The sequence below is a fragment of the Triticum urartu genome, chromosome 6 (assembly GCF_003073215.2).
Source record: "Triticum urartu cultivar G1812 chromosome 6, Tu2.1, whole genome shotgun sequence".
NCBI classification, from domain to species: Eukaryota; Viridiplantae; Streptophyta; class Magnoliopsida; order Poales; family Poaceae; genus Triticum; species Triticum urartu.
This window is the reverse complement of record NC_053027.1, coordinates 10,295,547-10,323,317: the sequence shown is the minus strand read 5'-3', so window position 1 is coordinate 10,323,317 and position 27,771 is coordinate 10,295,547. Positions and strand designations below refer to the sequence as shown.

General features: G+C 43.7%; 3 protein-coding genes across 6 annotated transcripts; 1 reads left to right on the top strand and 2 right to left on the bottom strand.

The window, feature by feature from the left end:
- Positions 1–209: 209 nt before the first annotated feature.
- On the bottom strand, positions 210–4,376 carry LOC125513637. Of its 4 annotated transcripts, none has more exons than XR_007286064.1 (3): positions 2,942–4,376; positions 730–1,139; positions 210–383 (listed from the first exon to the last, which is right to left on the bottom strand). XR_007286064.1 is itself a non-coding variant. In XM_048678799.1 (2 exons), exon 1 carries the CDS (start codon positions 4,124–4,126, stop codon positions 2,978–2,980), a length of 1,149 nt encoding a protein of 382 aa, XP_048534756.1. In that variant the 5' UTR covers positions 4,127–4,376; the 3' UTR covers positions 210–383; positions 2,942–2,977. The 4 variants fall into 4 exon arrangements, 2 of the variants coding, with proteins under 2 accessions (XP_048534756.1, XP_048534755.1); XR_007286063.1 differs by having other exon boundaries at positions 211–383; positions 730–1,131; XM_048678799.1 differs by lacking the exon at positions 730–1,139.
- Positions 2,651–23,108, bottom strand: LOC125513636. The gene is made up of 2 exons (XM_048678797.1): positions 21,873–23,108; positions 2,651–2,975 (listed from the first exon to the last, which is right to left on the bottom strand). The coding sequence occupies exon 1, from the start codon at positions 23,030–23,032 to the stop codon at positions 21,875–21,877; it is 1,158 nt and encodes a 385-aa protein (XP_048534754.1). The 5' UTR covers positions 23,033–23,108; the 3' UTR covers positions 2,651–2,975; positions 21,873–21,874.
- LOC125513638 (antifreeze protein Maxi-like) lies at positions 10,870–12,013 on the top strand. The gene has a single exon (XM_048678800.1). The coding sequence runs from the start codon at positions 10,870–10,872 to the stop codon at positions 11,779–11,781; it is 912 nt and encodes a 303-aa protein (XP_048534757.1). The 3' UTR covers positions 11,782–12,013.
- Positions 23,109–27,771: the final 4,663 nt, after the last annotated feature.

Genomic DNA, 27,771 nt, shown 5'->3' with positions numbered 1-27,771 from the left:
TGCCATAGCCCCATCCTGCCGGTATTCTGACTGTCCAGATTTAAATTCGCCGTCAATTCACATTGCAAGCTATTCCTCCTCTGTTCTCACTTGATACTCTCTCCGCTATATATATGTGCAGTAGACAAGTGCAACGTGCCAACAGGTTATCAAGTGATGCAAGGGCAAAAATAATCAATGTAAAACAGCGGGAAGGTAGAAGGAAGACTGGTATCAGGTTGTGGGTAATAAGTTGCAGAAGATTATTACTCTCTGCACACCAAACTAAAGCTGGCATGACCATTGTCCATAGCGATCGATCCAAATTAGAGTATTGAACGTACACACGCACACACTAGAGCCCAGAGTGCGTCTTCCTTGCAGTAAGTTAGCAGCCATCAGACCTGAAAAAGCCTAAATTTAGTTCACCTTTGTGAAACATGTTCTCTTACAAGCCAAAAACCAGAGCTAAGAACGAGAAGTGCAGGAAAAGACAGAGGCATGAGATAGCAGGCGATGATGCTACGCTACTCTAGTACTCCCTCCGTCCGAAAAAACTTGCCCCTCAAATGGTGGTGCTATATACATCCATTTGAGGAACAAGCTTGGGACAAGTTTTTCCGGACGGAGGGATTAGTAGCAACAGAATGGGCGAAAAACGCCAGCTTAGTTCCTTTCAGTAACCAAGGGGGTCAAATGCTTAGCAAGGACGAAATGAACGCCACCCCACCGATTTGCTTGGCAGTGTACCTGATGGCAGGCGAACATCATCCGAGCTTCTCCAGTTCCCTTTCCTTTGGCATTCAACTTGTTTCTTGTGCTTGCAACAAACCCAGAGCAGGAGCCAGATCTCCGGTCGCGGTTCATGGTCAAAGCTTCCACGCCACTTCAATTAACCCCTTCCCTGATAATGCGCTTTCATCAAAAGAGATAAAGCAGGGATGTCTTTCAGGCTGCGGTAGCTCCGACATCATCCAGCCATCCCACATCTGAGGAATATGTGGCAGCCATCCTCTGTTGAAGCAAACTGCGCACCCTGTGTCAAGATCCACGGTTCTCCTTACAAAAACTTGTCCTCGAAGCAGGCTGCCAGTGGAACTGTTCACCTTGTTGGGGATCTTTCATTCAGGTTTATCTCAGCTCTCATGTCACCTTTCAAGCTTTGCAAAATCAATATACATGTAGTTTTTGTGATGAGATACAACAGCAGAAATAAATAAATAAATGTGGTTTTGTGATGAGGTACTCGCATATGTGAGCACTGAGTAGCAGAAATCACAAGTCTAATTCATGCCATCTCCATTGGTTTAGTTTTGATGATCAATGGCAGGTGTAAAATGATGAGACTAATTCATTATCGATCATGCTTCAGTCTCAAATAAGTTGCCTTTTCATGTTCGAAAGTTTTCTAAGCGGAGTAAAACCAGCTACAGGATATATCTTACAATGATAAAGGGAAAGAAATCAAGAGGCATAGAAGATCACCCAATAGAAACATATTTCCTAAGCATATTTCCGATAGAAGAGCTGCAGAGTTACTACTAACTAACATATGGTGGTAAGCAAAAAACAATAAATTGAAAACAGATTGGAGTGAAAGAAAATCTCTGGAAAGCATATTTACTGGAAAACAATGCAAGGCAGTTCTTTTCCTTTCTGGTTCTCTTCTCTAGGTGCTGGTTTCAAAATAAAATGAGTCTACCCACACATCCAACGTCCATTATCCTAAAAAATGGCGATGCTTTCTTCTCTACTTAAAGACAACATTAACACCTCAGGGCTCAAGAATTAAATAGTCAGTTTCATTAGGCATTAGCAACGACCAAACCAGCAATTGGCATGCATTCTACAGCACAAAATCTACATCTATTTAGGCGAAAGATCTAATGTGATTACCAGCTTCGTAGGTATGGTGAGAACTCTGTCATATCATACACAATAATTAATTTCCATAGCCCGTACTTGGTTCATGTAAATCTGAATCTAGTCGGAACTACCCCTCTGCAAGCGTCAGCATAGTCTCCAAGGCTTATCTCAGTTCTCATATCACATGTGTGACCAAAGGTGGATACAGAGTACACAACAATCGCAAAACAAAATCCAGCTACAATACCCACATCTGAAACACTCCTTGCTCTTACCACAGAACTTTGAATGTTCACGGAGATAAACATTGATGGGTACTGACAAATGTACATATTTTTAATCCCTAACAAGGCACGGAAACTATAATTGCAAAATGAATTGCTGGACTGGGAATTAATACTCATCAATGAGCATTACAGTAATTTTTGTTTTAACTGAACATATGGTATTGTTAATCTTGCCAATCATCAGCGGTTGACATTTGCAGTTTTTATGCAAAAGTGTTTCATCATAGATCATGCTTCAGTCCCAAATAGGTTACCTTTTCATGTTCGAAAATTGTCTCAGCGTAGTAAAATCAGCTACAGGATATAGGAACAAAGATAATCAATCTTAGAAGCATAAGGGGAAAGATATCAAAAGGCACCCAATAGAAACTTATTTTCTAAGCATGGCCTAGAAGTAAAAAACTGAACTGTTTAGATGATGGAAAACAAAAGGCAAATCAATGAAAATGGAAACATAAAATTTGGAGCAGAAGCAAATCATATCGATATATTTACTGGAAACGGATGTGGTACAGTCCTTTTGTTTTCTGGTTCATGGGTTCTGGTTTCAAAAGAAAATTGGTCTACCCACATATTCAGTTTCCATTATCCTAAATGGATGTCGGAAAGACAAATATATTCATGGCTCTCATTTCAGAGATTGTAAGCGATGCTTTCTTGTCTACCTAATGACAACATTAACACCTGAAGGCTCAGGAACTAAATTATCAGTTTCCTTAGGCATTGGCAACAACCAAACCAGCATGTGGCAGACATAATACAGCAGAAACCCAACATTTATTTAGGCAAAAAGCACTAATGTGAATTACCAGCTTCGCAGGCATGGTGAGAACCCAGTCCTTGGTTCATGTAAATCTGAATCTAGCCGGCACTACCCCTTCACAAGCTGTTGCATAGTCTTCAGCGAGGTGCGGCGCAACTTCCGTGTGAGGGGAAATGAACTTCTCCACGAATACCTTCTCTCTCACCTTGAAAGCGGTATAGTAGTAGCCTGGGTTGCACTTGAGCAATCCATTTTCCATGAGAAACTTTACAACGTAGTACCTGGGTTTCATCCGGCCCTCCAGCTTGTAATTGATAATTATTGACCGTTCAGCAATGTAGGACGGTTCCAACCCCACCTCAGAGATGAGGAAATCAGACCTGCGCTGCAGTAATTCCTTTGACTTCCTCAGCACACACGGAGCCATACGCAGAGCAATGCTCACCTCAGCGTCTGACCACCTGAACGTCTTCTTCAAGTAGGCCACTTTGGCGGCGATCTTCTCCTCACCGAGGAATCCGACGGCATCCAACGCGTGCCTGAACATCCCCGAGCCACGAGGTACGCCAAGGCCTTCGGCGCATGCCACCATCACCCGGACGCGCTCTGGCTTGCTGCTCAGGACTCCGCCCTTAGCGAGGGACAGCTTGGTGATATTGCAATCATCTAGCCCGCACTGTCGTAAGAGCGCAACGTTGGGCTTGACCGTCCCCTCGATGTCAGCACCGGCGAGGTAGCCTTTCTTGAGCACCCGGAAGAGGTTCTCCGAGGAGCCTAAGAGGGGCAGGTAGTACCGCAGCTTGGAAACAATGGACCTGGAGCGGAAGTGGACGAAGGAGAGCGGGATGAGGCGCGCGATCTCGGAATGCGACAGGCCGAGGCCGGCGAGCTCAATTGCGACGGGGCCCAGGGTTTTCTCCACGCTGGCGCAGAGGAACAGCGGGTCCTTGGCGACGAGGGCGGCGACATCGGCGGCGGAGAGGCCGAGGCCGGCGAGGAAGGCGAGGACGGCGTCGGGCTTGGCGGGGGACTTTAGGTGGGAGAGCTTGGCGGAGGCCTTGAGTGCCTGGGCTCGGGTGAGGCCGCAGGTGGAGACGAGGTAGTCGTGGGCGACGAAGCTAGGGTTTGGGGAAACGGCGGCCGCGGAGAGGGGGCGGTGGAGAGGGGGGGCCTGAGAGGTGGCGGGAGAAGAGAGGAGCCGCACGAGGATGCAGCCACGGAGGCGGAGCATGGCGGCGGCGGCGGCGGCGGAGAGATTGATTCCCGATGGAGGCAGGGTGCGAATGGGATGGTGCTTCGGTGGAGGGGATGCGGCGCCCCGGCGAGACAGGTGAAGGCACGGAGGAAGTGAAGAGGAGAAGAGACCGGCGAGGATGGCGCTTCGCCGGCGGCGGCGGCGGCGGCGCCGCCGGAGAGATTTTCCGGTCCGCTGTGAGTGGAGAGGAAAAATGCGGAATGGCAGGCGCGATGCGAATGGAGGCTCCCCAAATTGCAATATCACTGAATCCCAGGGGTCTTTACGTCTTTCAAACATACAAAATACATTTTTTTTTCAAAAGAAAACATACATAATACATTGAGCCTTATGAAAACTTTCATATACACATGGAAAATAGATATCCCCTCCGTTCAATAACGTAGTGCGTATAGATTTTCGAAAGTCAGACTTTGCAAAATATGATCAAATTTATAAAGAAAACTACTTATACCTACATTATCAAATATATAAAATATGAACCTACGTCTTGTCTTATGATGAATCTAATGATATATGTTTGACATCTAGATGTAAATGTTTTCCTTCACAAACTTGGTCAAATTTTGTTAGGTTTGACTTTTCAAAAAATCTGTATGCAATCATTATGCAATCAGTATAATAAGGAAAATGGCTTTGAGAGATAAGATTATATCACAAAATAAGTTATTATACGACTTGTACTTCCTCCATTTTTATTTACTCTGCATATTAGAGTTGATTGAAGTCGAACTTCGTAAAGTTTGACCAAGTTTATAAAAAATATATAAATATTTATCCTAACAAATCTATATGATACGAAAGTACGTTCAATAATGAATATAATGGTATTGATTTGTTATTGTACATGTTAATATTTTTGACTATAAACTTTGTCAAAATTTATAAAGCTTGACTTTGACTAAAACTAATATGCAGAGTAAATAAAAACGAAGGGAGTAAATGGCTATGCTTTTTTTGTAGGTAGTAAATGGTTACTTTTTTCCGATTTTTTTAAATGGTTATGCTTGCTAATCAATCCAATCCAAATTATATGTCGCTCAAACATATGTATCTAATTAATATGGATCGGATGGAGCAGAAAAGTTCATATGGATATATATTTTCTCAAAACTTGAAAGTATGATTTCTACAAGTAAAAAAAAATCATATGTGAACTATGTTTGTTTTTAGCATTTTGTGTGTGTTCATGTTTTTTTTTCTCTCTCTCTCTTCATTCTAGCCTCTTTTCCCCCACCTCACTCTGTTCTCACATTGACATTGTTGCCTTTTTCAACGGACTCCTACTTATCTTTTCTAACTTTTGCAAGGTGAGAATTGAGAAGGTTATTATTCTTTAGTTTTATGTGTATAGCTATCTTAGAGTTGAGATCAATTGCATCGTGTTCACAAATCCTCTATAACACTAAGCTCCCTAGTTTTAAAAAGCCCACACTCAATTAAGGTCTCCAATTAGAATTGGATCATCCAATTTTGATTGGGTCTACAATTTCTCAAAGCTTCACAATCCAATTCTTTTATACTATACAATATGCTTCCTAATTTTTAAGGCCTCATAATTATTAAGGTATTTAATATAGGTTGATCATCCAATTTTGACTGGGTCAACAATTTCTCAACCTCTTCAATTGAATTTTTTTAATTCACTATGTTCCAAAATTTTGAATCTCTTTCATTCAATTGAGGTATTCAATTTTGATTTGGTTGACGATTTTGACTGGGCCAATGATTTTCAAATCAATCAGCTGCAACTGACCTATAAAAACATATCAATCCCATACACCCCTCCCACCACCTAGAAAAAAGAAGCGTCACCATATGATATTGTAGTATCAATATAGTACATGCAACCACCGATGCAGAAATTTCCCACATAAATATAGGTTGGTTAGCGGATGACACAGTCATCTCCCCACCCGCCTAACTTAATATTCCATCAGTTATAAAATATGAAGGGTATTAATTTTGTAGAAAGTCAAACTTCTTTAACTTTGACCAACTTCAGAGCAAAAATATCAACATCCACAATATTAAACAAAAAAAGTATGGAAATTCATTTCGTGATGAATCTAAAAATACTGATTTAATCTTATGAATTTTGATATATTTCTCTACAAATTTGATGAAACTTAAAATGTTTGATTTTAAAAAATATAATACACATTATATTGGGAAACAGAGTGATTAGTTTTTTAAGATACACAACAACATGAACGGCGCAGCAAAGCGCGCACAACCCTTCTAGTTAGTAGTATATCTAAGAACAATTGGCATCCCATTGATGATCGATCAACCTTCTTAGTCCAGCTAGTGGCTGGTCGTCTAGAGATCTATATGGAGTCAGTTGAGATGCGATGGTCAGCCAAGTGGGTTGATCAATGCTCCTCTTAAAATTCGAAGCCTAAAGTAGATGTGCTACTCGAGAAATAAAAAGACCAACGTAGACCGTACTAACATCTAATATTTGACGTCACATTTGAATTTGATACTATTCACATCCATAATTGTCCCTTTGCTCATCGAATTATGAATCTTATATAAATGTTGTAAATGATCAATTTTATAATAATTTTAGGGTTGTAGTTCGGTGCATAGGTAGCTCAGAGGAACCATAGCCGTCACTTCCTCTCCAAAAAAGCTTAGGGTTCCTATGCGGCCATGCCTCCCGTGGCGCCGCTGCCGGTCCACCTCGTCTCCGGTGGCCCTAGGGCCATGGGGACACGGTGGATCTCATCCCTTACCAGCGGGAGGGCTTCGTTTTTAGATATTTCTTTGAATTTTGTTAGGGTTGTGTCCTGCTAAAGAGGACAAGACAACGACGGCTTCGTGAAGATTGAATAAGGTTCTTCCCGCCTAGCCCCCGTCTCGATGGCGCATCTAACATCGTCGGAGAGTGTGTGGAGGTGTGTCTCCAGCGGATCTCACAGGATTCGGTAGGTGGTTTGTCTTTGGTGGATCTACTCGGACCCGGTCTTCGTTCGTCTACGTTTGTCTGTCGTTAGATTGGATCCTTCCGATCTATGGTTCTCATCATCGGCGGGGGTTGCTATTCTATTGTGCCAGTCCTACGAGGCCTTAGCACGACAAGTTCCCGGCTGTCTACTACAATAAGTTCTGCCCGGCTCCGGCGAGGGAAGGGCGATGACAACGGCGCGTCTTCGGCTCGCTTTAATGCTTGTAGTCTTTGCTAGATGGTCTACGGATGGATGCGATTTTTATTATTCCTATTGTTCATTGTATTGTCATGATTGAAAATAAAAAGATCGAAAGATTTCTCATAGATAAAAAGCTCAGAAGAACCATTAAAAGGACAATCGTGTGGTCTCCCTAGATGGTCCTTGGAGGGAGCGATGTAATTTCATTTCCTTTTTATTGCATTCTCATGAATCTATGGGATACACAGATTTGGAATAGCCATGCGTTATATAGGTTTGGAAAAGATGAATGGGCAGGACAAAGCCCATCAAGGTCCAGAGTTGGACATGGTATTTTTCTCTTCCCTGATCTTGTGTGGTTGTTACATTACAACGAGGACTAGATGCATTCATTAACCTGAGGAGACTATATACGGTGATTATATCGTGGCTATCATATTTACTATTTTACAAAGAATGATCAGATATAATTTACTGGTACAATCCATTGTATGCCTTTCACGCTTCCGTCAGTTTAATTTCCTCACACTTTAAGTAGTCTTGTGATCAGGTAGCTCGCAATCTGAATTTTTGTAATCAATATTTTCTTTGGTCCAACGAGTAAAACGTAGACTTGGTGACCCTCAAAAGGGATGATATTTTACATAATGAGTAAATCATGATGTCCTTAGATATTTCTTATGAGTATTTCTTCTTTTCTGCGGAAAAGTTTCTTGTCTTCCGAACTCTTGGATGTGGGCAGAACTCTTGATGAGCCGAGGCACCCGCAGCATGCCATTGTGAGTCAAGTTTGCCATTGTTTGATGGGAAGTTTTCAAGTGCTACATGTTGAAGGACGCTATAGTGGCTGCAATCTTGCTGCTAAGTGACACGTACTGTCACCCTGTTTCTAATGAAAAAAACTGAAGAACAATGACTCATTTAAACATTGTTCAATTTTGTGGTTCATGAGCCTTTTCTTCAAAGTTTACTTAAAAGTTGGGTTATTAGGTAAAAAATGGTTCCTTTCCTTTTGTGCTTGCAATTTATTGTCCTGACAAAAACACTTTTTATTGCAGTGCTAAGAAAATGCGTCTACTACTTGACTGAACTAAATACTCTTGATAGCAAACCCTCTCTGGGCATATTCGTAGATTCAAGGTGAGGAGACATGCCAGCATACAGACCAGCCTTGAAAATAGTCAGATAAACATTGCAAGATGTTGGCAGAAATACATACATTGCACATGTACGATGTTCTAACAAGAGCGTAAAGTTGATTGATTCTTGATAGCATCACCTGAATATATCACTCACGGATTCATGAATGTTCCCCGTTGCAATGCACGGCCATTCACCTAGTAAAGGCAATGATTTGCCCTCTCTGGGCATATTCGTAGATTCAAGGTGAGGAGACATGCCAGCATACAGACCAGCCTTGAAAATAGTCAGATAAACATTGCAAGATGTTGGCAGAAATACATACATTGCACATGTACGATGTTCTAACAAGAGCGTAAAGTTGATTGATTCTTGATAGCATCACCTGAATATATCACTCACGGATTCATGAATGTTCCCCGTTGCAATGCACGGCCATTCACCTAGTAAAGGCAATGATTTGTTGGTAGTAGAGGCATCTCATTTTTCAAAGGGTTAAACCTTAGCCGTCGTGACCCGGCTCCATGGCTGGCTCAATCTCGCACCTCTGTTGGTGCCGAACCCTAGGCAAATTCCCCCGAATCTCTTGTTGTTTTTATTGATTGACCGAATGTGAGGAGCGATAGTAGATCAATAACTCTCGTATAACCGAGGGAAAAAGAAATGAAGAGAATTTGGCGAAAGTATCAAGTGGTACATCTACTTTTTATAACATCACATGAAGCCGGCGAAAAGGAAAGCCGACCAACGAAGAAACTGCATAGGGGACCTATCATGAGTGAACATTGCGTGGGCGCCACTGGCCGCATCTCATCATATTGTTGTGTAGAAGAAGAAATGACCACCGATGCTGCTGGTGCCTCCATCTCTATGACCTTGCCGTCCAAGCCCGCAATAGCAACAAACACGTAGCACTAGAGCACGGGAGGAGAGCTAATCAGGGAAATTCGTCTTTCTTGACGACAGGAGAATTAGTGATGGGCGACTCCACGCGATGCTGATGTGATTTCAGGCCACACTAAAGGATGTCGGAGAAGGGGGTCGTAGGACGAACTCAACAACATCGGTAGTGGGCTTGGTGGATATTGTGTCGAGGGCTCGGGGATGCACTCGGTGATGGTGGTGGACCTCAGGGAGGGGGCCCTCATACATGTGGATGCAGGGGAAAAGAGGGTGCACAGGCTTGGAGGCATTACTCATCCACCTCTTCTAGCAAAGAGAGCTCACCGGGACCAACCGCGTGAAGGAGGAGCTTGAGGTAGCTTGGAGGAGGCGACGACGGTAGCCAGATCCATGTGGCAAGCCAGAGTGGAGGCATCCCACATGGGAGCAGTGATTTCAGAGCCTAAGCTTAGATGCACCTGCTATTATGTTTGTTCATTGCCGCATGGAGATTCGGGAAATGGGGCATGAGGTGGCGTTGCTAGGGCGTGGAAAATCCCCAAAACGAACTATACATGCATGAATAGTGCGATACATGTGGGTCTATCATGTAGCACACGAGGAGGGTTCGAACGAAGGACAGGCAGTGCCATCTTGGTTGGATTCTGATCCATGGCACCTAATCGTCTGCATTCATCTAAGCCGTGGCTCACTCTGCTGCCCGTGGTGTGACTTTGAAACTTTGAATCCGAGTCATGGCCTAAAGATTTGTGTAGCTCCAGTTGGGGCCTGCGGTGTAGGATCGTCGGTACGCACACCGAATGTCATCCACGACCGACGTCGGCTAACAGATTGCTAGCTTACCAGACGCTACAAGAGGCAGCGCCCTTCGTGAAGTTTGTGTGCTTCATCACCAACCAGGTCATCCTAAGCCATAATGGACAACCCATTCATCTACGTAGTTGACTTCAACACTGGAGACGACTTCTCATGGTCGTTGCTCATGTCACACCTTGCTCACCATGGCAACAAGCTGTTTCATGTCACGTCACTTGCCACCACATTAATGCACCGCACGGATACACATGCACCTATAGTCGTGCATGGTGTCTGTCGGAGTTTGCGCGCGTCCCTAGGGTCTCCCATTCCAGTACGATGAGAAGGACCTCCTGGTCTGGGCTGGAAGTCACGTAATGGTACCTACAACAATCTCGAAAAGAGTAGAAGGCCTGGATTTCAAGAGCATCTGAGCTCGCACTAAGAAATCTATTTTTGTTCCCACGGTCCATACATAGAGAGAAACTAGAAAAGAAAACGCAAAACACGCATACATGCATGCATGCTTCCACAAATGGGTTACCACATACCTTTCTAGGGCTCTGGTGACCTCACATTCATTGTTGACCCCTTATGACCTCACATTCATGGGAGAGATTTCCTGACCTCACATTGTCTCTATAAAAGCCTATCACCTCTATGAATCATGTGTCTCCACCATTTCAAATCCTCCGCGCGCCTAACATACCACTTGAGAAATTACTAATGGCCAACAGAAAGAATGTCATGGCCATGTTATTTCTCACCACCATTGTGGCGGTGGCGCACCCCACCATGGGGGGGTGGGCGCCCACAGGCCCAGCCGAGACCTATGGCGTTGCGGAGGAGAACACATTGAAGATGGCTACCCCCAGCAGGAAAGGGGTTGACGCTACCTTAGCAGCTACACGTGTTGTTGCCGCCGAGAAGTCCATCAAGAAGGCTGAAAGCGCCACCACACCAGAAGAGGCCGCAGCTGCCAAGCAAGATGGAGCAAAATCTGCTTCTGCTGCATTAAAGTACAATGCCATCTCTCAGCAGGCAAATGGTAAAGGTTCTTCTACCTCCCTAGGCAGGAAAGAAGCAGCCAATACTTTAGCCGCCGCACACTATGCCGCCGCCGAGAAGTCCATCAAGAAGGCCGAAACCGCCAAGACACCTGCAAAGGTCGTGGCTGCCAAGCGAGACGCAGCAAAGTCTGTTGACAATGCATTAAAGTATGGTGCCATCTCTCGGAAAGCAGCTGGTACAAGTTCTTCTACCTCCCCCAATAGGAAAGAAGGCAACACTGATGCTGCTAAGATGTTCACCAAGAAGGCTGAAACCGCTACCACACCTAAAGAGGCCGCGGCTGCCAAGCAAGCTGCAGCCAAGTCTACCGCTGCTGCATCAAAGTATGGTGTCATTTCTCAGCAAGTAGCTGGTACAAGTTCTTCTACCTCCCCTAGCAGGAAAGAAGCTGCCGGTACCTTGGCAGATGCTCGCATAGCTGCTGCCGAGAAGTCCATCAAGAAGGCTGAAACCGCCACAAGACCTGAAGAGGCAGCATCCGCTAAGAAGGATGCCGCGAAATCCGAGGCTGATGCAATGAAGTACGGGGCCATCTCTCAGCAGGCCGCCGGCAAAAATGGTGCCTAAGTGGTGCCTTAAACACCTATTCATGCACAACATCATCTGCATACTACCATGCATGCAAAATAGCAGCATTGAGATACCACATTATGCTAATTCTCATGCATGCACGCTTTGTTTAAACGTTCCCATTACGAATCATGTATTAATGTCTTGCTTGTTTTATTTTTAGTAGTAAGACACGCTTGACTTGCTTTAAAAAAATACAACAATCGATGTATACATGTATTATCTGAAAATTAATAATATGAGTTCCACCGCAATTTGTTTCTTTTTGTCATAATTTGGGTGCAATCAATGCACACATCCAATACACAAAATTGGACGACTCGATGTGTTATGGCTCCATGGAGCGGCGAATCATGTTTTATTGTCTTGCTTGTTTTACTTTTAGTAGTAATCTCCATGGAGCGGCATAATGATATATGATATATCTTCACTACTTCAAAAAGAACTTAAGGTTTCGTCATACATCTTCCCTTCATCCAACCTCCCTACCAATCCTTCCTGTTTTGATTTTTTTCTCCCATCTTTGATTTTTCTCCCCATTGATTCTACCTAAAAACCACCTCAATGTCACATGTTTACTGTATATGTCAAGGCCTCCTTTGGTTCATAGGGTAGAAAAAACATAGGAATAGGAAAGTCATAGAAAATGAGATGACATGTATCTCAAATCCTATGAGTCGGAATAGGAAAGGAGATGCCCTTTGATTCACATCATAGGATTTTTTTCATTGAATCTAGGCTAATGTTTATTTTCCTATGAAATGTGAAGGATAGGAAGAATTCCTCCATAGGATTAGGATTCCATTCCTACAAAACAAAGGACTCTAAATGAATTTTTCCTATAGAAATCCTATCCTATGAAATTCTTACAAGATTCCTCCAAATCAAAGGAGGCCCAAGTGGTTGTGATGAGACGGTGGCTGGGCACTTCAGATTTATTCCCGTAACTGACTGTCAAATTGAGTCATCCATCGTCCTTTCGATGATTGTAAGAAAGTTATATGTTTACTGTATATGTCAAGTGGTTGTAATTATCGTTACCGGCCACAAAGTTATATTTTCTTGTCTTAACGAAGGGTTGCATACAATGCGTGTAGGTCTTGATGCTTGATAACCCACAAGTATAGGGGATTGCAACAGTTTTTTAGGGTAGAGTATTCAATACAAATTTATAGATTCGACAAAAGGTGAGCCAAAGAATATTTGTAAGTATTAGCAGCTGAGTGTCAATTCAACCACACCTGGAGATTAATTATCTGCAGCAAAGTGATCAGTAGCATATTAGTATGATAGTTTTGATAGTAGTAGCAACATCAATAGTAACGGTAACAGTGGTAACAATGGTTTTGTAGCAGTGACAATAGTAACAACAGCAGTAGTAACTTAGCAAGAACAATATGTACGAAAATCGTACGCATTGGATCGGTGATTTGTTGGATGATATTCATCATGTGATAGTTACAACCTAGGACGATTCAGCACTAGCTCCAGTTCATAAATATAATGTAGGCATGTATTCTGTAAATAATCATACGTGCTTATGGAAAGAACTTGTATGACATCTTTTGTCCTACCCTCCTGTGGCAGCAGACTCCTATTGGAAACTAAGGGATATTAAGGCCTCCTTTTAATAGAGAACCAGAACAAAACATTAACACACGGTGAATACATGAACTCCTCAAACTACGGTCATCACAGGGAAGTGTCTCGACTATTGTCACTCCGGGGTTGCCGGATCATAACACGTAGTAGGTAACTATAACTTGCAAGATCGGATCTAGAACATAGATATAATGGTGATAACATAAACGGCCCAAAGCGATAAGCATTAAGCATGGAAAAGTCATAGCAACATCAATCTCAGAACATAATGGATACTAGGGATGAAGCCCTAACAAAACTAACTCAATTACATGATGAATCTCATCCAACTCCTCACCGACCAGCGAGCCTACGAAGGAATTACTCACTCCTGGTGGGGAGCATCATGGAATTGGCGATGGAGAAGGGTTGGTGATGACAAAGATCGAAGATCCCCCTCTCTGGAGCCCCAAACGGACTCCAAATCTGGCCTCCCGATGAAGAACAGGAGACAACGGCGGCTCCGTCTCGTGGAGCGTGATAATTCTTTCTCCCTGATTTTTTTCTGGAAAAATAGGATTTTATAGCGTCGGATTCAGGGCCTGCGGGGCCACCTGGTGGGGACAACCCACCTGGGTGCGCTTGGAGGGGGGGGGGGAGGGCCCTGGTGGGTTGTGCCCATCCAGGTGCCCCCCTCCGGTTGTTCTTGGTTCTAGAAATTCTCTGTATTTGTATAAAAATTCCTCGCAAAGTTTTGTTCCAGTCCGAAAACTTTTATTTCTGCACAAAAAAACACCATGGTAGTTTTGTTGGAAACAGCGCCAGTCCGGGTTAATTTCATTCAAATCATGCAAATTAGAGTCCAAAACAAGAGGAAAGTGTTAGGAAAAGTAGATACGACGGAGACATATCAACTCCTCCAAGTTTAAACCTTTGCTTGTCCTCAAGCAATTCAGTTCCCACTGAAAGCGCATTGCCGGAAATCCTGAAATAAATCCAGGAATAATGCGAGCACCAGGATTTGAACCCTGGTGGGTTGGGGATACCACTATCCACCTAACCAACTCAACCACAGGTTGATTCGCAACGTGTTATTCATCTGCAGCCACCGGATGAAGTACAAGAGTCCTCGCGATTTGTCCCACACGTATGCCCCTTCACAAAACGGATCAAAAAAATACGTCTCCTTCTTCCTGTCTCTCTTCACCAAACTTCTGACCAATTGGTCCGTCATCCATCAAGCCCTAGCGCCGCTCCTCCTCCTGTATCTCTCCAGGTCATATTTTTCATGCCATTCTCGACAGCCATCCATCCATACTGCAATCTACCTTGAAAAACATGACTCAATCCAGGTATCCCACCACTCCAACCTTTAGATCTTTTCCTATTCCAACTTATGCTATTCAGGATGGTTGATGCATCAGATCAGGACGTGTATCCAAGATAATTTGAAGAATGGAGGATGAAAACAATACCTGAGGCTACCAAATGGAGGAATTGCGCCTCCTCTCAGTTGGAGGGCCTTGGCTCCCCGGGGCGGCGGCCCCGGCCGATGGGCGCGGTGCAGCCCGCAGGCTGTGCCGGCGGGCTCTGGTGGGCAGCCTCCCACGGCCGCGCGGGCGGCGTGGGGGCTGCGGACGCTGGCGCAGTGGCGGCTCCTCGCAATCCGTCATGGCTCCATGTAGAAGATCCGCCCCTGCTTCGATCTGTCCCGATCCGTGCTAGCGCCGGTCCTTGGCGGCGGCTTTCGGCGTCCCCTATGGCCGGCCTGGCGGATCTAGCATGCGGGTGAGGTTTCGGGGGAAACCCCTGGCTGGCACGGCGGCCTCCCCAAAGTCGACGCCTTTGGCGCCGATCCCCTTCCTGAAGGCTTTGGGGTGGATCCTCTCCCTTCCGCCTCCTCCTCGAGCTATGGCGAAAGCTTTTGTTCCCCTGGTCTGGGCGTCGACGGCACCCTGGTGTCGTGCTCCTTCTTGAAGGCGGCGGCTGGGAACAACTCTTGGTGGCGGGGCTGCTGGTGGCGTGGTGGCGGTGCGCTTCGGCCTTCTACTTGGTGCTGCGCCTTGCTTCGCGGGACCATCGGACGGTTTCTTTGGTGGAGCGGTGCTTCATCCATACATTGATGGCGACGGATCTTGACGGCATGGCGCAGTGCAGATTCGGAGTTCGATGTGGTGACGTCGATGGCAGAGAGACTTGGCACAGTAGATGCAATAGTACAGCTCTAAAGATGGACTCGTGGCAGGTGGCTGCGGCGGCCTCATACCCGGCAGGCGTCCTGGTTGAGGAGTGCGCCGGACTGGTAGGTGCCCCATACCAGGCAGGAGTCCTGGTTGGGACCTCAGGTCTTAGATGTTTAGGTTTGGCTGCGATGTCTGTTTGGTATTAGGCCCAGGCTATCAGCGCCCCTTCATCAATTGGATAGGTGTTGCGACAGTTGTTGCTTAGATGGTGGCTTTAGTCTTGCTGTTGTATGATTTTGTAAGGTCTTGTGAGAATAATTAATAAAGTGGTTGTATGCATCGCCCAGATGCAGAGGCCGGGGGTCATCCTCCTTTTCTAAAAAAAAGTGGAGGAATTGCGGTGGAGTTGTGGTGGCATGGCACCGAACTCAAAATCTAAATCCAATTCGAGTTCATCTCCCAGCAATCCCGCCCTACCCTGCCAGTACATAATCCAGATTCCTAAATCCCTCATGTGTTATCCGGTTTGTCGAGTTCATCCCATCAAGAAAAAATGGCCTTTTCCCTTTTAATCTTGCAGCACCTCTCTTTACCAGATTATATGTTAGCAGGAGGGGATGAGAACCATCAGGTGTGGTCCAGAACGCCGAAAGTGGAACCCTAGAAAGGCATCCATCCAACTATGATGATATTTGGTTGGGTTCAGTTATATCGCGAGCTTGAGAGCGCCCAACTCCTCCATCTCCTTGATGCTCCTACAGATCCCGTTTGGCTACTACATACTGTCCAGGATCAATAGATCAGGTAGGCCGGATCATGTTTGTGCTTTGTTGGATGTTTTCCTGGTCTGCACACATGCTTTTGATATAGTTCCCATCATGTCATAGGAATCAGCTCTGTGCGGGTAGGCAGAAATAAGTTTTTGATCAATCAAGGACAATGAAAATATTTACTGAAAAATATATCAGTGTGGATCCTGTGAATTACTTTGATTGGAAGTCATCAATCTCATCTTATTAGCAACTAAGTTTGGAGACATTTGTACTGTTAGTTTCTTTGAAGCTCTTGCCTTTTGTACGTACTGAATTAGCAAAATTGTAATGTTCAGGACATGAAACAACACTCCAAACAACTCATCGTAGTAGTTAGCAAATCATTGTATATTGTCAGTTATGCACTTATTCTTCTCTTCACGTATAATACTACTACTATTTTTGGGAAAGACATCACGTTTCTCTCTCTTCCTGTTGATATGAATGCTGAGTTTTGATATGATCTTCAGGATTGCATGGTGTGATTATCTTCAGCAAAAGATATTTATATTTGTGGTAGATCAGCGACAACATACAAGGACTGCCTTGACGAGAGCTGCTCATGGGTGCGCATGTTTCAGTGTGCAGCCAGTGCCATTCAGGCAACAAAGGTACTGCAATGGCATCATGTAGTGTATACTGGAGTAGTGCATAGTTATATTTGATTATTTGTTTCTGGACGCACCCAAGGCAATGGCAATGTAGTCTCGGCTAATGCTTCTATTTAATTTATTTTTTTGCACAATGCTTTATACATATGTGTACGTGCATGGAAAAACTGATTGGTCAGAACTGACAACAACATCTTTAAATCAGCCAGAAATTTGTATACAAATAAAGAAGAAAAACAATGAGCCATCCTTATGGATGATCCCTGACAAAGTTATCATATTTTCCCGAGTAGATATGTACACCATATATCCAATATTTGTTCAGTCAACTGTTAAGTGATTAAATATACATCTCACACCAACATATTTAAGAATCCCCAGTTCAATATATTATTCTCTCATTGAATTCATGATTGACCACAGGCATGTGTAATAAATTCTAGGCATATATCAAACATTATGGAAATAAAGGGCAATATACCACAGAGCAAAATCGGACATTAAATTTACTGTCATCTGGCTTCAGTATTGAGAGAAATAAAGTGAGGATAACTGTTTGTTCTTAGTGGAATTAATTGGTTCTGTAGCGAATGTAATGTAAGCAAATGTGTTTCTATGATAAGGGAATCACATATATTACCAATCAGAAAATGCGCATGTGTTCGTTCTTGGTGACCAAAAGATGAATGGAGATGATTGCCTTCTCATCTTGATAAAATTATACGTCTTTGCATGGATCGAGCTAAAACATATCCAACAAAGTTGTGGCTGATAAAATATTTTTTCATGAAGAAGCATAGAAAACATCAGATGAGAATAGCTTACTAATCTTTGCAAACTACCAGACTCAAACAAAGTGTTTAATTTCATCGGACCTCACGATTTGTTAAAATTAAACACAGATTCCCATATATATTTTGAAAATTTAAAGATACTTCCGTCCAAAGGAAATAGCACGTAAAACGAACTTCACATTTGCAACTATGTTGCCCACCAATAGTTCTTAATATTAATGTGAACTATGTATCATATTTGAGAATTATGAGACATGGGACGTCCAAATAATGATAATTCATGCACGTTCAAACAATGTAATCATATTTGAGAACTATGTATGATCTAATCATATATTGATCAAACAATGTAATCCCTCTTTCCGTCAGATCACTTAAAAACATATTACACATTTAAAATATTATTGTAGTTGTCCTCAAATTGTCCATATTATAGTGTCATAATCATAAAAAATAAATATGCACTAGCCCGTGTGGGTGCACGGGTTGATGACTAGTTATATTAACTCTTATGAGTAGAGACCGCGGGAAAAAGCCTAGTAGTAGCACGGGTAAAAGACTAGTAGTAGCGCGGGTGTCCGTGCTACTACTACGGCGCTACAGCTAACTCATAGTAGTAGCGCGGGTGCCACCCGCGCTACTAGTACGTGTGTTAGTAATAGCGCGGATTCTATACACAGTACTACTAACTATCTGTAGCGCCTGTCTGTGACCCGCGCTACTACTATTAATTTCAAAAACCAAAAAAAAATCTCGACCCCGTGCATGTTGTCAATGGTGTCATTGGTTCGATCCAACGAAGACAGGGGTTGCCGGAGGTGTGGACGGGTAGTGGCAGACCAGATCCGGCGATGGCTGTTGGAGATGGCCGGATCCAGTGTAGAGCAAGACGACGGTGTGAGGATCCTCTTCGCGGTCAAGGCGGAGAACTCCTGGTTGGCCATGTCGACGACCTGTGCAGGCATGGGCATGGGAGGTGAGTAAAACCAAAGGGAGAGGGAGAGGAGAGGGAGAGGGAAAAAGAGAAACAAGGGAGAAAGGAAGGAGATGGAGGGCGCATCGGGGCTGCATGGAGGCGAGGAGGAAGACGGGCGAGCTCTTGGACGCCAGCGATGCGAGGAGAAAGACGTTGGGTGCCATGGAGGAGGATATGTTCTTGGGCAGGAGCACCATGGAGAGAGGGGGAAAGTGAGAGAGGGGGAAAGTGAGGGAGAGAGGAGGGATTCGGCCGAGGATATGGAGATTTCACCTACCTCGTACTTAGTAGTAGCGAGGGGTATAAAACCGTGCTACTACTATCAACTTAGTAGTAGCGTGGGTTTGTACCCCTCGCTACTACTATGGCATGTCCCGGGAGGGCACGGTAGACACCGCTTAGTAGTAGCGAGGGTTAAAAACCCGCGCTACTAGTATCAACTTAGTAGTAGCGAGGGGTAAAAACCCGCGCTACTAGTAAGTAGCAGTAGCGACGGTTATAAACCCGCGCTACTAGTAAGCGTCTGCCTATAAGCTTTTCCCTAGTAGTGGCATATCTATGACATAATCAACTAGCGAGCAATAATAAGATATCTCAAACAACAACACGTTGTGAAAACAACCATGATATAATATGACAATAGTGGTATCTCGCTAGCCCTTTCTAAGACCGCAAAACATAAATGCAGAGCACCTTCAAAGTTCAAGCAGCGACTAAACATTGTAATTCATGGTAGAAAAGATCTAGTCATGATGCACCCAACATTAGCTACACATAGTGCATCAGCATGACAACAGTGCTCTCAGGATTTGGCACTTATTTTAGAAGGTGATGACACAACATAAAAGTAAATAGATAGTCCCTTCCCAGAGGGAAGCAGTGATTTGCAGCGATGCCAGAGCTCAAAATTTTAAAACAGAGGTAAATGAAATTTTGGGAAATTGATACGTCTCCAACGTATCTATTATTTTTTATTGTTCCATGATATATTATATTCTATTTTGGATGTTTAATGGGCTTATTTATACACTGCTATATTATTTTTTGGACTAACCTATTTACTGGAGGCCCAGCCCAAATTGCTGTTTTTTTTCCTATTTCAGTGTTTCGCAGAAAAAGAATATCAAACGGAGTCCAAACAGAATGAAACCTTCGGGAACATGATTTTTGAAACAAACGTGATCCAGAAGACTTGGAGTCCATGTCAAGCAATCAACGAGGAGGGCACGAGGCAGGGGGCGCTCCTACCCCCCTAGGCGCACCCTCCACCCTCGTGGGGCCCATGTTGCTCCACCGACGTACTTCTTCCTTCTATATATACCTACGTATCCCCAAACCATCAGGGGCATCCATGAAAACCTAATTCCACCGCCGCAACCTTCTGTACCCATGAGATCCCCTTTTGGGGCCTTTTCCGGCGTCCTGCCGGAGGGGGCATGATCACGGAGGGCTTCTACATCAACATCATAGCCTCTCTGATGATGTGTGAGTAGTTTACCTCAGACTTTCGGGTCCATAGTTATTAGCTAGATGACTTCTTCTCTCTCTTTGGATCTCAATACAAAGTTCTCCACGATTCTCGTGGAGATCTATTCGATGTAATCTTTTTTTGCGGTGTGTTTGTCGGGACCGATGAATTGTGGATTTATGATCAAGTTTATCTATGAACAATATTTGAATATCCTCTGAATTCTTTTATGTATGATTGGTTATCTTTGCAAGTCTCTTCGAATTATCAGTTTGGTTTGGCCTACCAGATTGATCTTTCTTGCAATGGGAGAAGTGCCTAGCTTTGGGTTCAATCTTGTGGTGTCGTTTCCCAGTGACAGCAGGGCAACAAGGCACGTATTGTATTGTTGCCATCGAGGATAACAAGATGGGGTTTATATCATATTGCATGAGTTTATCCCTCTACATCATGTCATCTTTCTTAAAGCGTTACTCTATTCTTATGAACTTAATACTCTAGATGCATGCTGGATAGCGGTCGATGTGTGGAGTAATAGTAGTAGATGCAAGCAGGAGTCGGTCTACTTGTCACGGACGTGATGCCTATATACATGATCATACCTAGATATTCTCATAACTATGCTCAATTCTATCAATTGCTCAACAGTAATTTGTTCACCCACCATAATACTTATGCTTTTGAGAGAAGCCACTAATGAAACCTATGGCCCCCGGGTCTATTTTCCATCATATTAATCTTCCAACACTTAGCCTTTCCTATTACCCTTTTATTTTACTTTGCATCTTTATTTCTCTTTATCATAAAAATACTAAAAATATTATCTTATCATATCTATCAGATCTCACTATCGTAAGTGACCGTGAAGGGATTGACAACCCCTTTATCGCGTTGGTTGCGAGGTTCTTATTTGTTTTGTGCAGGTGCGTGGGACTTGAGCGTGGCCTCCTACTGGATTGATACCTTTGTTCTCAAAACTGAGGGAAATACTTACCCTACTTTGCTGCATCACCCTTTCCTCTTCAAGGGAAAAACCAACGCAGTGCTCAAGAGGTAGCAAGAAGGATTTCTGGCGCCGTTGCCGGGGAGTTTACACAAAAGTCAATATACCAAGTACCCATCACAAACTCTTATCCCTCGCATTACATTATTTGCCATTTGCCTCTCGTTTTCCTCTCCCCCACTTCAGCCTTGCCGTTTTATTCGCCCTCTTTTCCGCTCGCCTTTCCTTCGCCATGTCGAAACCAAAAAGAGTTGGGGGTTCTCTCCCGAGTTTTAGTACTTTGGACGATCCTTCTATTCTATCTAAACTCATAAATAATGTTATGGTAAAACCTGCCGGAGTTGTCAATGAGAGTCTTAATAATTTTGATGAAGATGATTTCGGAATTTTTTGTTATTTAGTCGATGAATCTTTGAAAGATGCTTGGGATAGACTGTTAAGGATCCGGGCTAACTATGTGCCCCAATACCAAATTGAAGTTTACTTGAAGAGCTTTTATGTTGCCCTACCTTCTTCGTGTAAGCATGTCTTAGATTCTATATTTCAAGAAGGCTTTCTTGAAGAGGATGCCGTAGATACTTATGAAAAGATGAAGACCATATTCGGGCACCTCATGAATGAGAAAATTGAATCTACATCTCTTTTGCTCTCCAGTCCTTGGTTCATGTAAATCTGAATCTAGCCGGCACTACCCCTTCACAAGCTGTTGCATAGTCTTCGGCGAGGTGCGGCGCAACTTCCGTGTGAGGGGAAATGAACTTCTCCATGAATACCTTCTCTCTCACCTTGAAAGCGGTATAGCAGTAGCCTGGGTTGCACTTGAGCAATCCATTTTCCATGAGAAACTTTACAACGTAGTACCTGGGTTTGATCCAGCCCTCCAGCTTGTAATTGATAATTACTGACCGTTGAGCAATGTAGGTAGGTTCCAACCCCACCTCAGAGATGAGGAAATCAGACCTGCGCTGCAGTAATTCCTTTGACTTCCTCAGCAGACACAGAGCGTTACGCACAACAATGCTCACCTCAGCGTCTGACCACCTGAACATCTTATTCAAGTAGGCCACTTTGGCGGCGATCTTCTCCTTGCTGAGGAATCTGACAGCATCCAACGTGTGCCTGAACATCCCCGAGCCACGAGGCATGCCAAGGCCTTCGGCGCATGCCACCATCGCCCGGACGCGTTCTGGCTTATTGCTCAGGACACCCCGCGCACGGAGGGACAACTTGGTGATATTGCAATCATCTAGCCCGCATTGCCGTAGGAGCGCGACGTTGGGTTTGACCATCCCCTCGATGTCAGCGCCGGCGAGGTAGCCTTGCTTGAGCACCCGGAAGAGGTTCTCCGAGGAGCCGAATAGGAGCAGGTAGTACCGCAACTTGGAAACAATGGACCTAGAACAGAAGTGGGCGAAGGAGAGCGCGACGAGGCGCACGATCTCAGTACGCGAGAGGCCGAGGCCGGTGAGCCCAACGACGACGGGGGCTAGAGTTTTCTCTACTTTGGCGCAGAGGAACAGCGGGTCCTTGGCGACGAGGGCGGCGACGTCGGCGCCGCAGAGGCCGAGGCCGGCGAGGAAGGCGAGGACGACGTCGGGCTTGGACGGGGACTTGAGGTGGGAGAGCTTGGCGGAGGCCTTGAGTGCCTGGGGTCGGGTGAGGCCGCAGGTGGAGACGAGGTAGTCGTCGACGACCAAGCTAGGGTTTGGGGAAACGCCGGGCGCGGCGGCCGCGGAGAGGGGGCGGTGGAGAGGGGGGCCCTGAGAGGTGGCGGGGGAAGAGAGGAGCCGCACGAGGATGCAGCCATGGAGGCGGAGCATGGCGGCGGCGGCAGAGAGATTGATTCCCTATGGAGGCGGGTGCGAATGGGATGGTGCTTCGGAGGCGGGGATGCGGCGCCCCGGCGAGGCAGGTGAGGAACGGAGGAAGAGAAGAGGAGGAGAGATCGAAGAGGATGGCACTTCGGCGGCGGCGGCCGCCGGAGAGATTTTCCGGTCCGCTGTGAGTGGAGAGGAAAAATGGGAAATGGCAGGTGCGATGCGAATGGAGGCTCCCCAAATTGCAATATCACTGAATCCCAGGGGTCTTTACGTCTTTCAAACATACAAAATACATTTAAAAAAACATACATAATACATTGAGCCTTATGGAAACTTTCATATACACATGGAAAATAGATATCCCCTCCGTTTAATAATGTAGTGCATATAGATTTTTGAAAGTCGGACTTTGCAAATTATGATCAAATTTATAAAGAGAACTACTTATACCTACATTATCAAATATATAAAATATGAACCTACATCTTATGATGAATCTAATGATATATGCTTGACATTCTAGATGTAAATGTTTTTCTTTAGAAACTTGGTCAAATTTTGTTAGATTTGACTTTTCAAAAAATCTACATGCAATCATTATGCAATCGGTATAATAAGGAAAATGGCTTTGAGCGATAAGATTATATCACAAAATAAGCTATTATACGACTTGTACTTATCCTATGATTTTTTTTGTAGGTATAGTACTTCATCCGTTTTTATTTACTTTGCATATTAGAGTTGACTGAAGTCAAACTTTGTAAAGTTTGACCAAGTTTATAGAAAAGAATATAAATATTTACCCTAACAAACGAAAATCCGCACCTGAGCCCGGGCTCAGATGCTCCCGCTCAGAAAAAAATTCAAAACAAATTCTAGAAAAAATCAAATAAATCTATTTTTTTGTGTGGTAGATAATTTGATGCGTGAGGTCCGCTCCAAATTTCAACTCATTTGGATATCTGAGCAGCTCTCGGCAAAAAAGACAAATCGGATCAAAACAATTCATGAACAATAAACTTTTTTACAGACCCCGGTTTTGTCTTTTTGCAGAGAGCTGTTCAAATGTCCAAACGAGTTGAACTTTGCAGCAAACCCCACGCATCAAATTATCCACCACACAAAAAATGGATTTTTTTTTGATTTTTTCTAGTATTTGTTTTGATATTTTTCGTCGGAGCGGGTGCAGTTGAGCCCGGGAGCCAAATTGGCTTATATGATGTGAAAGTATGTTCAATAATGAATGTAATGGTATTGATTTGTTATTGTACATGTTAATATTTTTGACTATAAACTTCGTCATAATTTATAAAGTTTGACTTTGACCAAAACTAATATGGGGAGTAAATAAAAACGGAGGGAGTAAATGGCTATGTTTTTTTTGTACGTAGTAAATGGTTACTTTTTCCGATTTTTTAAATGGTTATGCTTGCTAACCAATCCAATCCAAATTATATGTCGCTCAAACGGATGTATCTAATTAATATGGATCGGATGGAGCAGAAAAGTTCATACGGATATATATTTTCTCAAAACTTGAAAGTATGATTTCTACAAGTAAAAAAAATCATATGTGAACTATGTTTGTTTTAGCATTTTGTGTGCGTTCATGTTTCTTTTTCTCTCTCTTCATTCTAGCCTCTTTTCCCCCACCTCACTCTGTTCTCACATTGACATTGTTGCCTTTTTCAGTGGACTCCTACCTATCTTTTCTAACTTTTGCAAGGTGAGAATTGAGAAGGTTATTATTCTTTAGTTTTATGTGTATAGCTATCCTAGAGTCGAGATAAATTGCATCGTGTCCACGAATCCTCTATAACACTAAGCTCCCTAGTTTTAAAAAGCCCACACTCAATTAAGGTCTCCAATTAGAATTGGATCATCCGATTTTGATTGGGTCAACAATTTCTCAAAGCTTCATAATCCAATTCTATTATACTATACAATATGCTTCCTAATTTTTAAGGCCTCACAATTAATTAAGGTATTCAATATAGATTGATCATCCAATTTTGACTGGGTCAACAATTTCTCAACCTCTCCAATTGAATTCTTTTAATTCACTATATTCCAAAAATTTGAATCTCTTTCATTCAATTGAGGTATTCAATTTTGATTTGGTTGACGATTTTGAGTGGGCCAATGATTTTCAAATCAATCAGCTGCAACTGACCTATAAAAACATATCAATCCCATGCACCCTTCCACCACATAGAAAAAAGAAACGTCACCATGTGATATTGTAGTATCAATATAGTACATGCAACCACCGACGCAGAAATTTTCCCACATAAATATAGGTTGGTTAGCGGATGACACAGTCATCTCCCCACCCGCCTAACTTAATATTCCATCAGTTATAAAATATGAAGGGTATTAGTTTTGTAGAAAGTAAAACTTCTTTAACTTTGACCAAGTTCAGAGCAAAAATATCAACATCCACAATATTAAACAAAAAAAGTATGGAAATTCATTTCATGATGAATCTATAAATACTGATTTAATCTTATGAATTTTGATATATTCTCTCAAATTTGAAAAAACTTAAAAGGTTTGGCTTTTCAAAAAAAAATACACCTTATACAACATGAATGGCACAGCAAAGCGCGCACAACCCTTCTAGTTAGTAGTATATCTAAGAACAATTAGCATCCCATTGATGATCGATCAACCTTCTTAGTCTAGCTAGTGGTTGGTCGTTAGAGTATAGCTGGCCAAATGGGCCGGTTTTTTCGGGCCGGCCCGTGAGCACGCCGGCACGGCCCACCTTGAGCCAGGCATGACACGGGCTAAACGAGCTAGGCCCGGCACGTGGCACGCCCTGGGCCGTGCCTGTGCTGGAGGCTGGGCATGCGGGCCGGCACGGCACGGCCCGATTATGTTTTTTTATTTTTTTTATACATCTATATATGGCCCAACATGTAAAAATAAGCTAAAAAATGCTCAATGCATCAAATAACAGGCTAAAAATATGCGGCCCACCGTGCTAAACGGGCCATCGTGCCGGCCCGTTGGCCTGGGGGCGCAGCACGCGGGCCGGCACGGCACGGCACGTATAGTAATCGTGCCCTGCTAATTATGGTCTAGAGATCTATATGGAGTCAGTTGAGATGCGATGGTCAGCCAAGTGGGTCGATCAATGCTCCTCTTAAAATTCGAAGCCTAAAGTAGATGTGCTACTCGAGAAATAAAAAGACCAACGTAGACCGTACCAACATCTAATATTTGACGTCACATTTGAATTTGATACTATTCATACCCATAATTGTCCCTTTGCTCATCGAATTATGCATCTTATATAAATGTTGTAAATGATCAATTTTTATAATAATTTTAGGGTTGTAGTTCGGTGCATAGGTAGCTCAGAGGAACCATAGCCGTCGCTTCCTCTCCAAAAAAGCTTAGGGTTCCTATGCCTCCCGCTGGCGCCGCTGCCGGTCCACCTCGTCTCCGGTGGCCCTAGGGCCATGGGGACATGGTGGATCTCATCCCTTACCAGAGGGCTTCGTTTTTAGATGTTTCTTTGAATTTTGTTAGGGTTGTGTGTTGCTAATTAAGGAGGGCAAGACAACGACGGCTTCCTGAAGATTGAATAAGATTCTCCCCGCCTAGCCCCCGTCTCGATGGCGCATCTAACATCGTCGAAGAGTGTGTGGAGGTGTATCTCCGGTGGATCTCGCAGGATTCGGTAGGTGGTTTGTCTTTGGTGGATCTACTCGGACCCGGTCTTTGTTCGTCTACGTTTGTGTGTTGCTAGATTGGATCCTTCCGATCTATGGGTCTCTTCATCGGCGGGGGTTGCTATTTTAGTGCACTGGTCCTACGAGGCCTTAGCACGACAAGTTCCTGACTGTCTACTACAATAAGTTCCGCCCGGCTCCGGCGAGGGAAGGGCGATGACGACGACGCGTCTTCGGCTCGCTTTAATGCTTGTAGTCTTTGCTAGATGGTCTAAGGATGGATGTGATTTTTATTATTCCTATTGTTTATTGTATTGTCATGATTGAAAATGAATAGATCGAATGATTTCTCACAGAAAAGAAGCTCATAAGAACCATTAAAAGGACAATCGTGTGGTCTCCCTAGATGGTCCTTGGAGGGAGCGATGCAATTTCATTTCCTTTTAATTGCATTCTCATGAATCTATGGGATACACAGATTTGGAACAGCCATGCGTTATATAGGTTTGGAAAAGATGAATGGGCAGGACAAAGCCCATCAAGGTCCAGAGTTGGACATGGTATTTTTCTCTTCCCTGATCTTGTGTGGTTGTTACATTACAACGAGGACTAGATGCATTCATTAACCTGAGGAGACTATATACGGTGATTATATCGTGGCTATCATATTTACTATTTTACAAAGAATGATCAGATATAATTTACTGGTACAATCCATTGTATGCCTTTCACGCTTCCGTCAGTTTAATTTCCTCACACTTTAAGTAGTCTTGTGATCAGGTAGCTCGCAATCTGAATTTTTGTAATCAATATTTTCTTTGGTCCAACGAGTAAAACGTAGACTTGGTGACCCTCAAAAGGGATGATATTTTACATAATGAGTAAATCATGATGTCCTTAGATATTTCTTATGAGTATTTCTTCTTTTCTGCGGAAAAGTTTCTTGTCTTCCGAACTCTTGGATGTGGGCAGAACTCTTGATGAGCCGAGGCACCCGCAGCATGCCATTGTGAGTCAAGTTTGCCATTGTTTGATGGGAAGTTTTCAAGTGCTACATGT

Excerpts from the sequence above, each read along its gene's own strand:
- LOC125513636 (XM_048678797.1), bottom strand. The coding sequence starts at position 23,032 with ATGCTCCGCCTCCATGGCTGCATCCTCGTGCGGCTCCTCTCTTCCCCC.
- LOC125513637 (XM_048678799.1), bottom strand. The coding sequence starts at position 4,126 with ATGCTCCGCCTCCGTGGCTGCATCCTCGTGCGGCTCCTCTCTTCTCCC.
- LOC125513638 (XM_048678800.1), top strand. The coding sequence starts at position 10,870 with ATGGCCAACAGAAAGAATGTCATGGCCATGTTATTTCTCACCACCATT.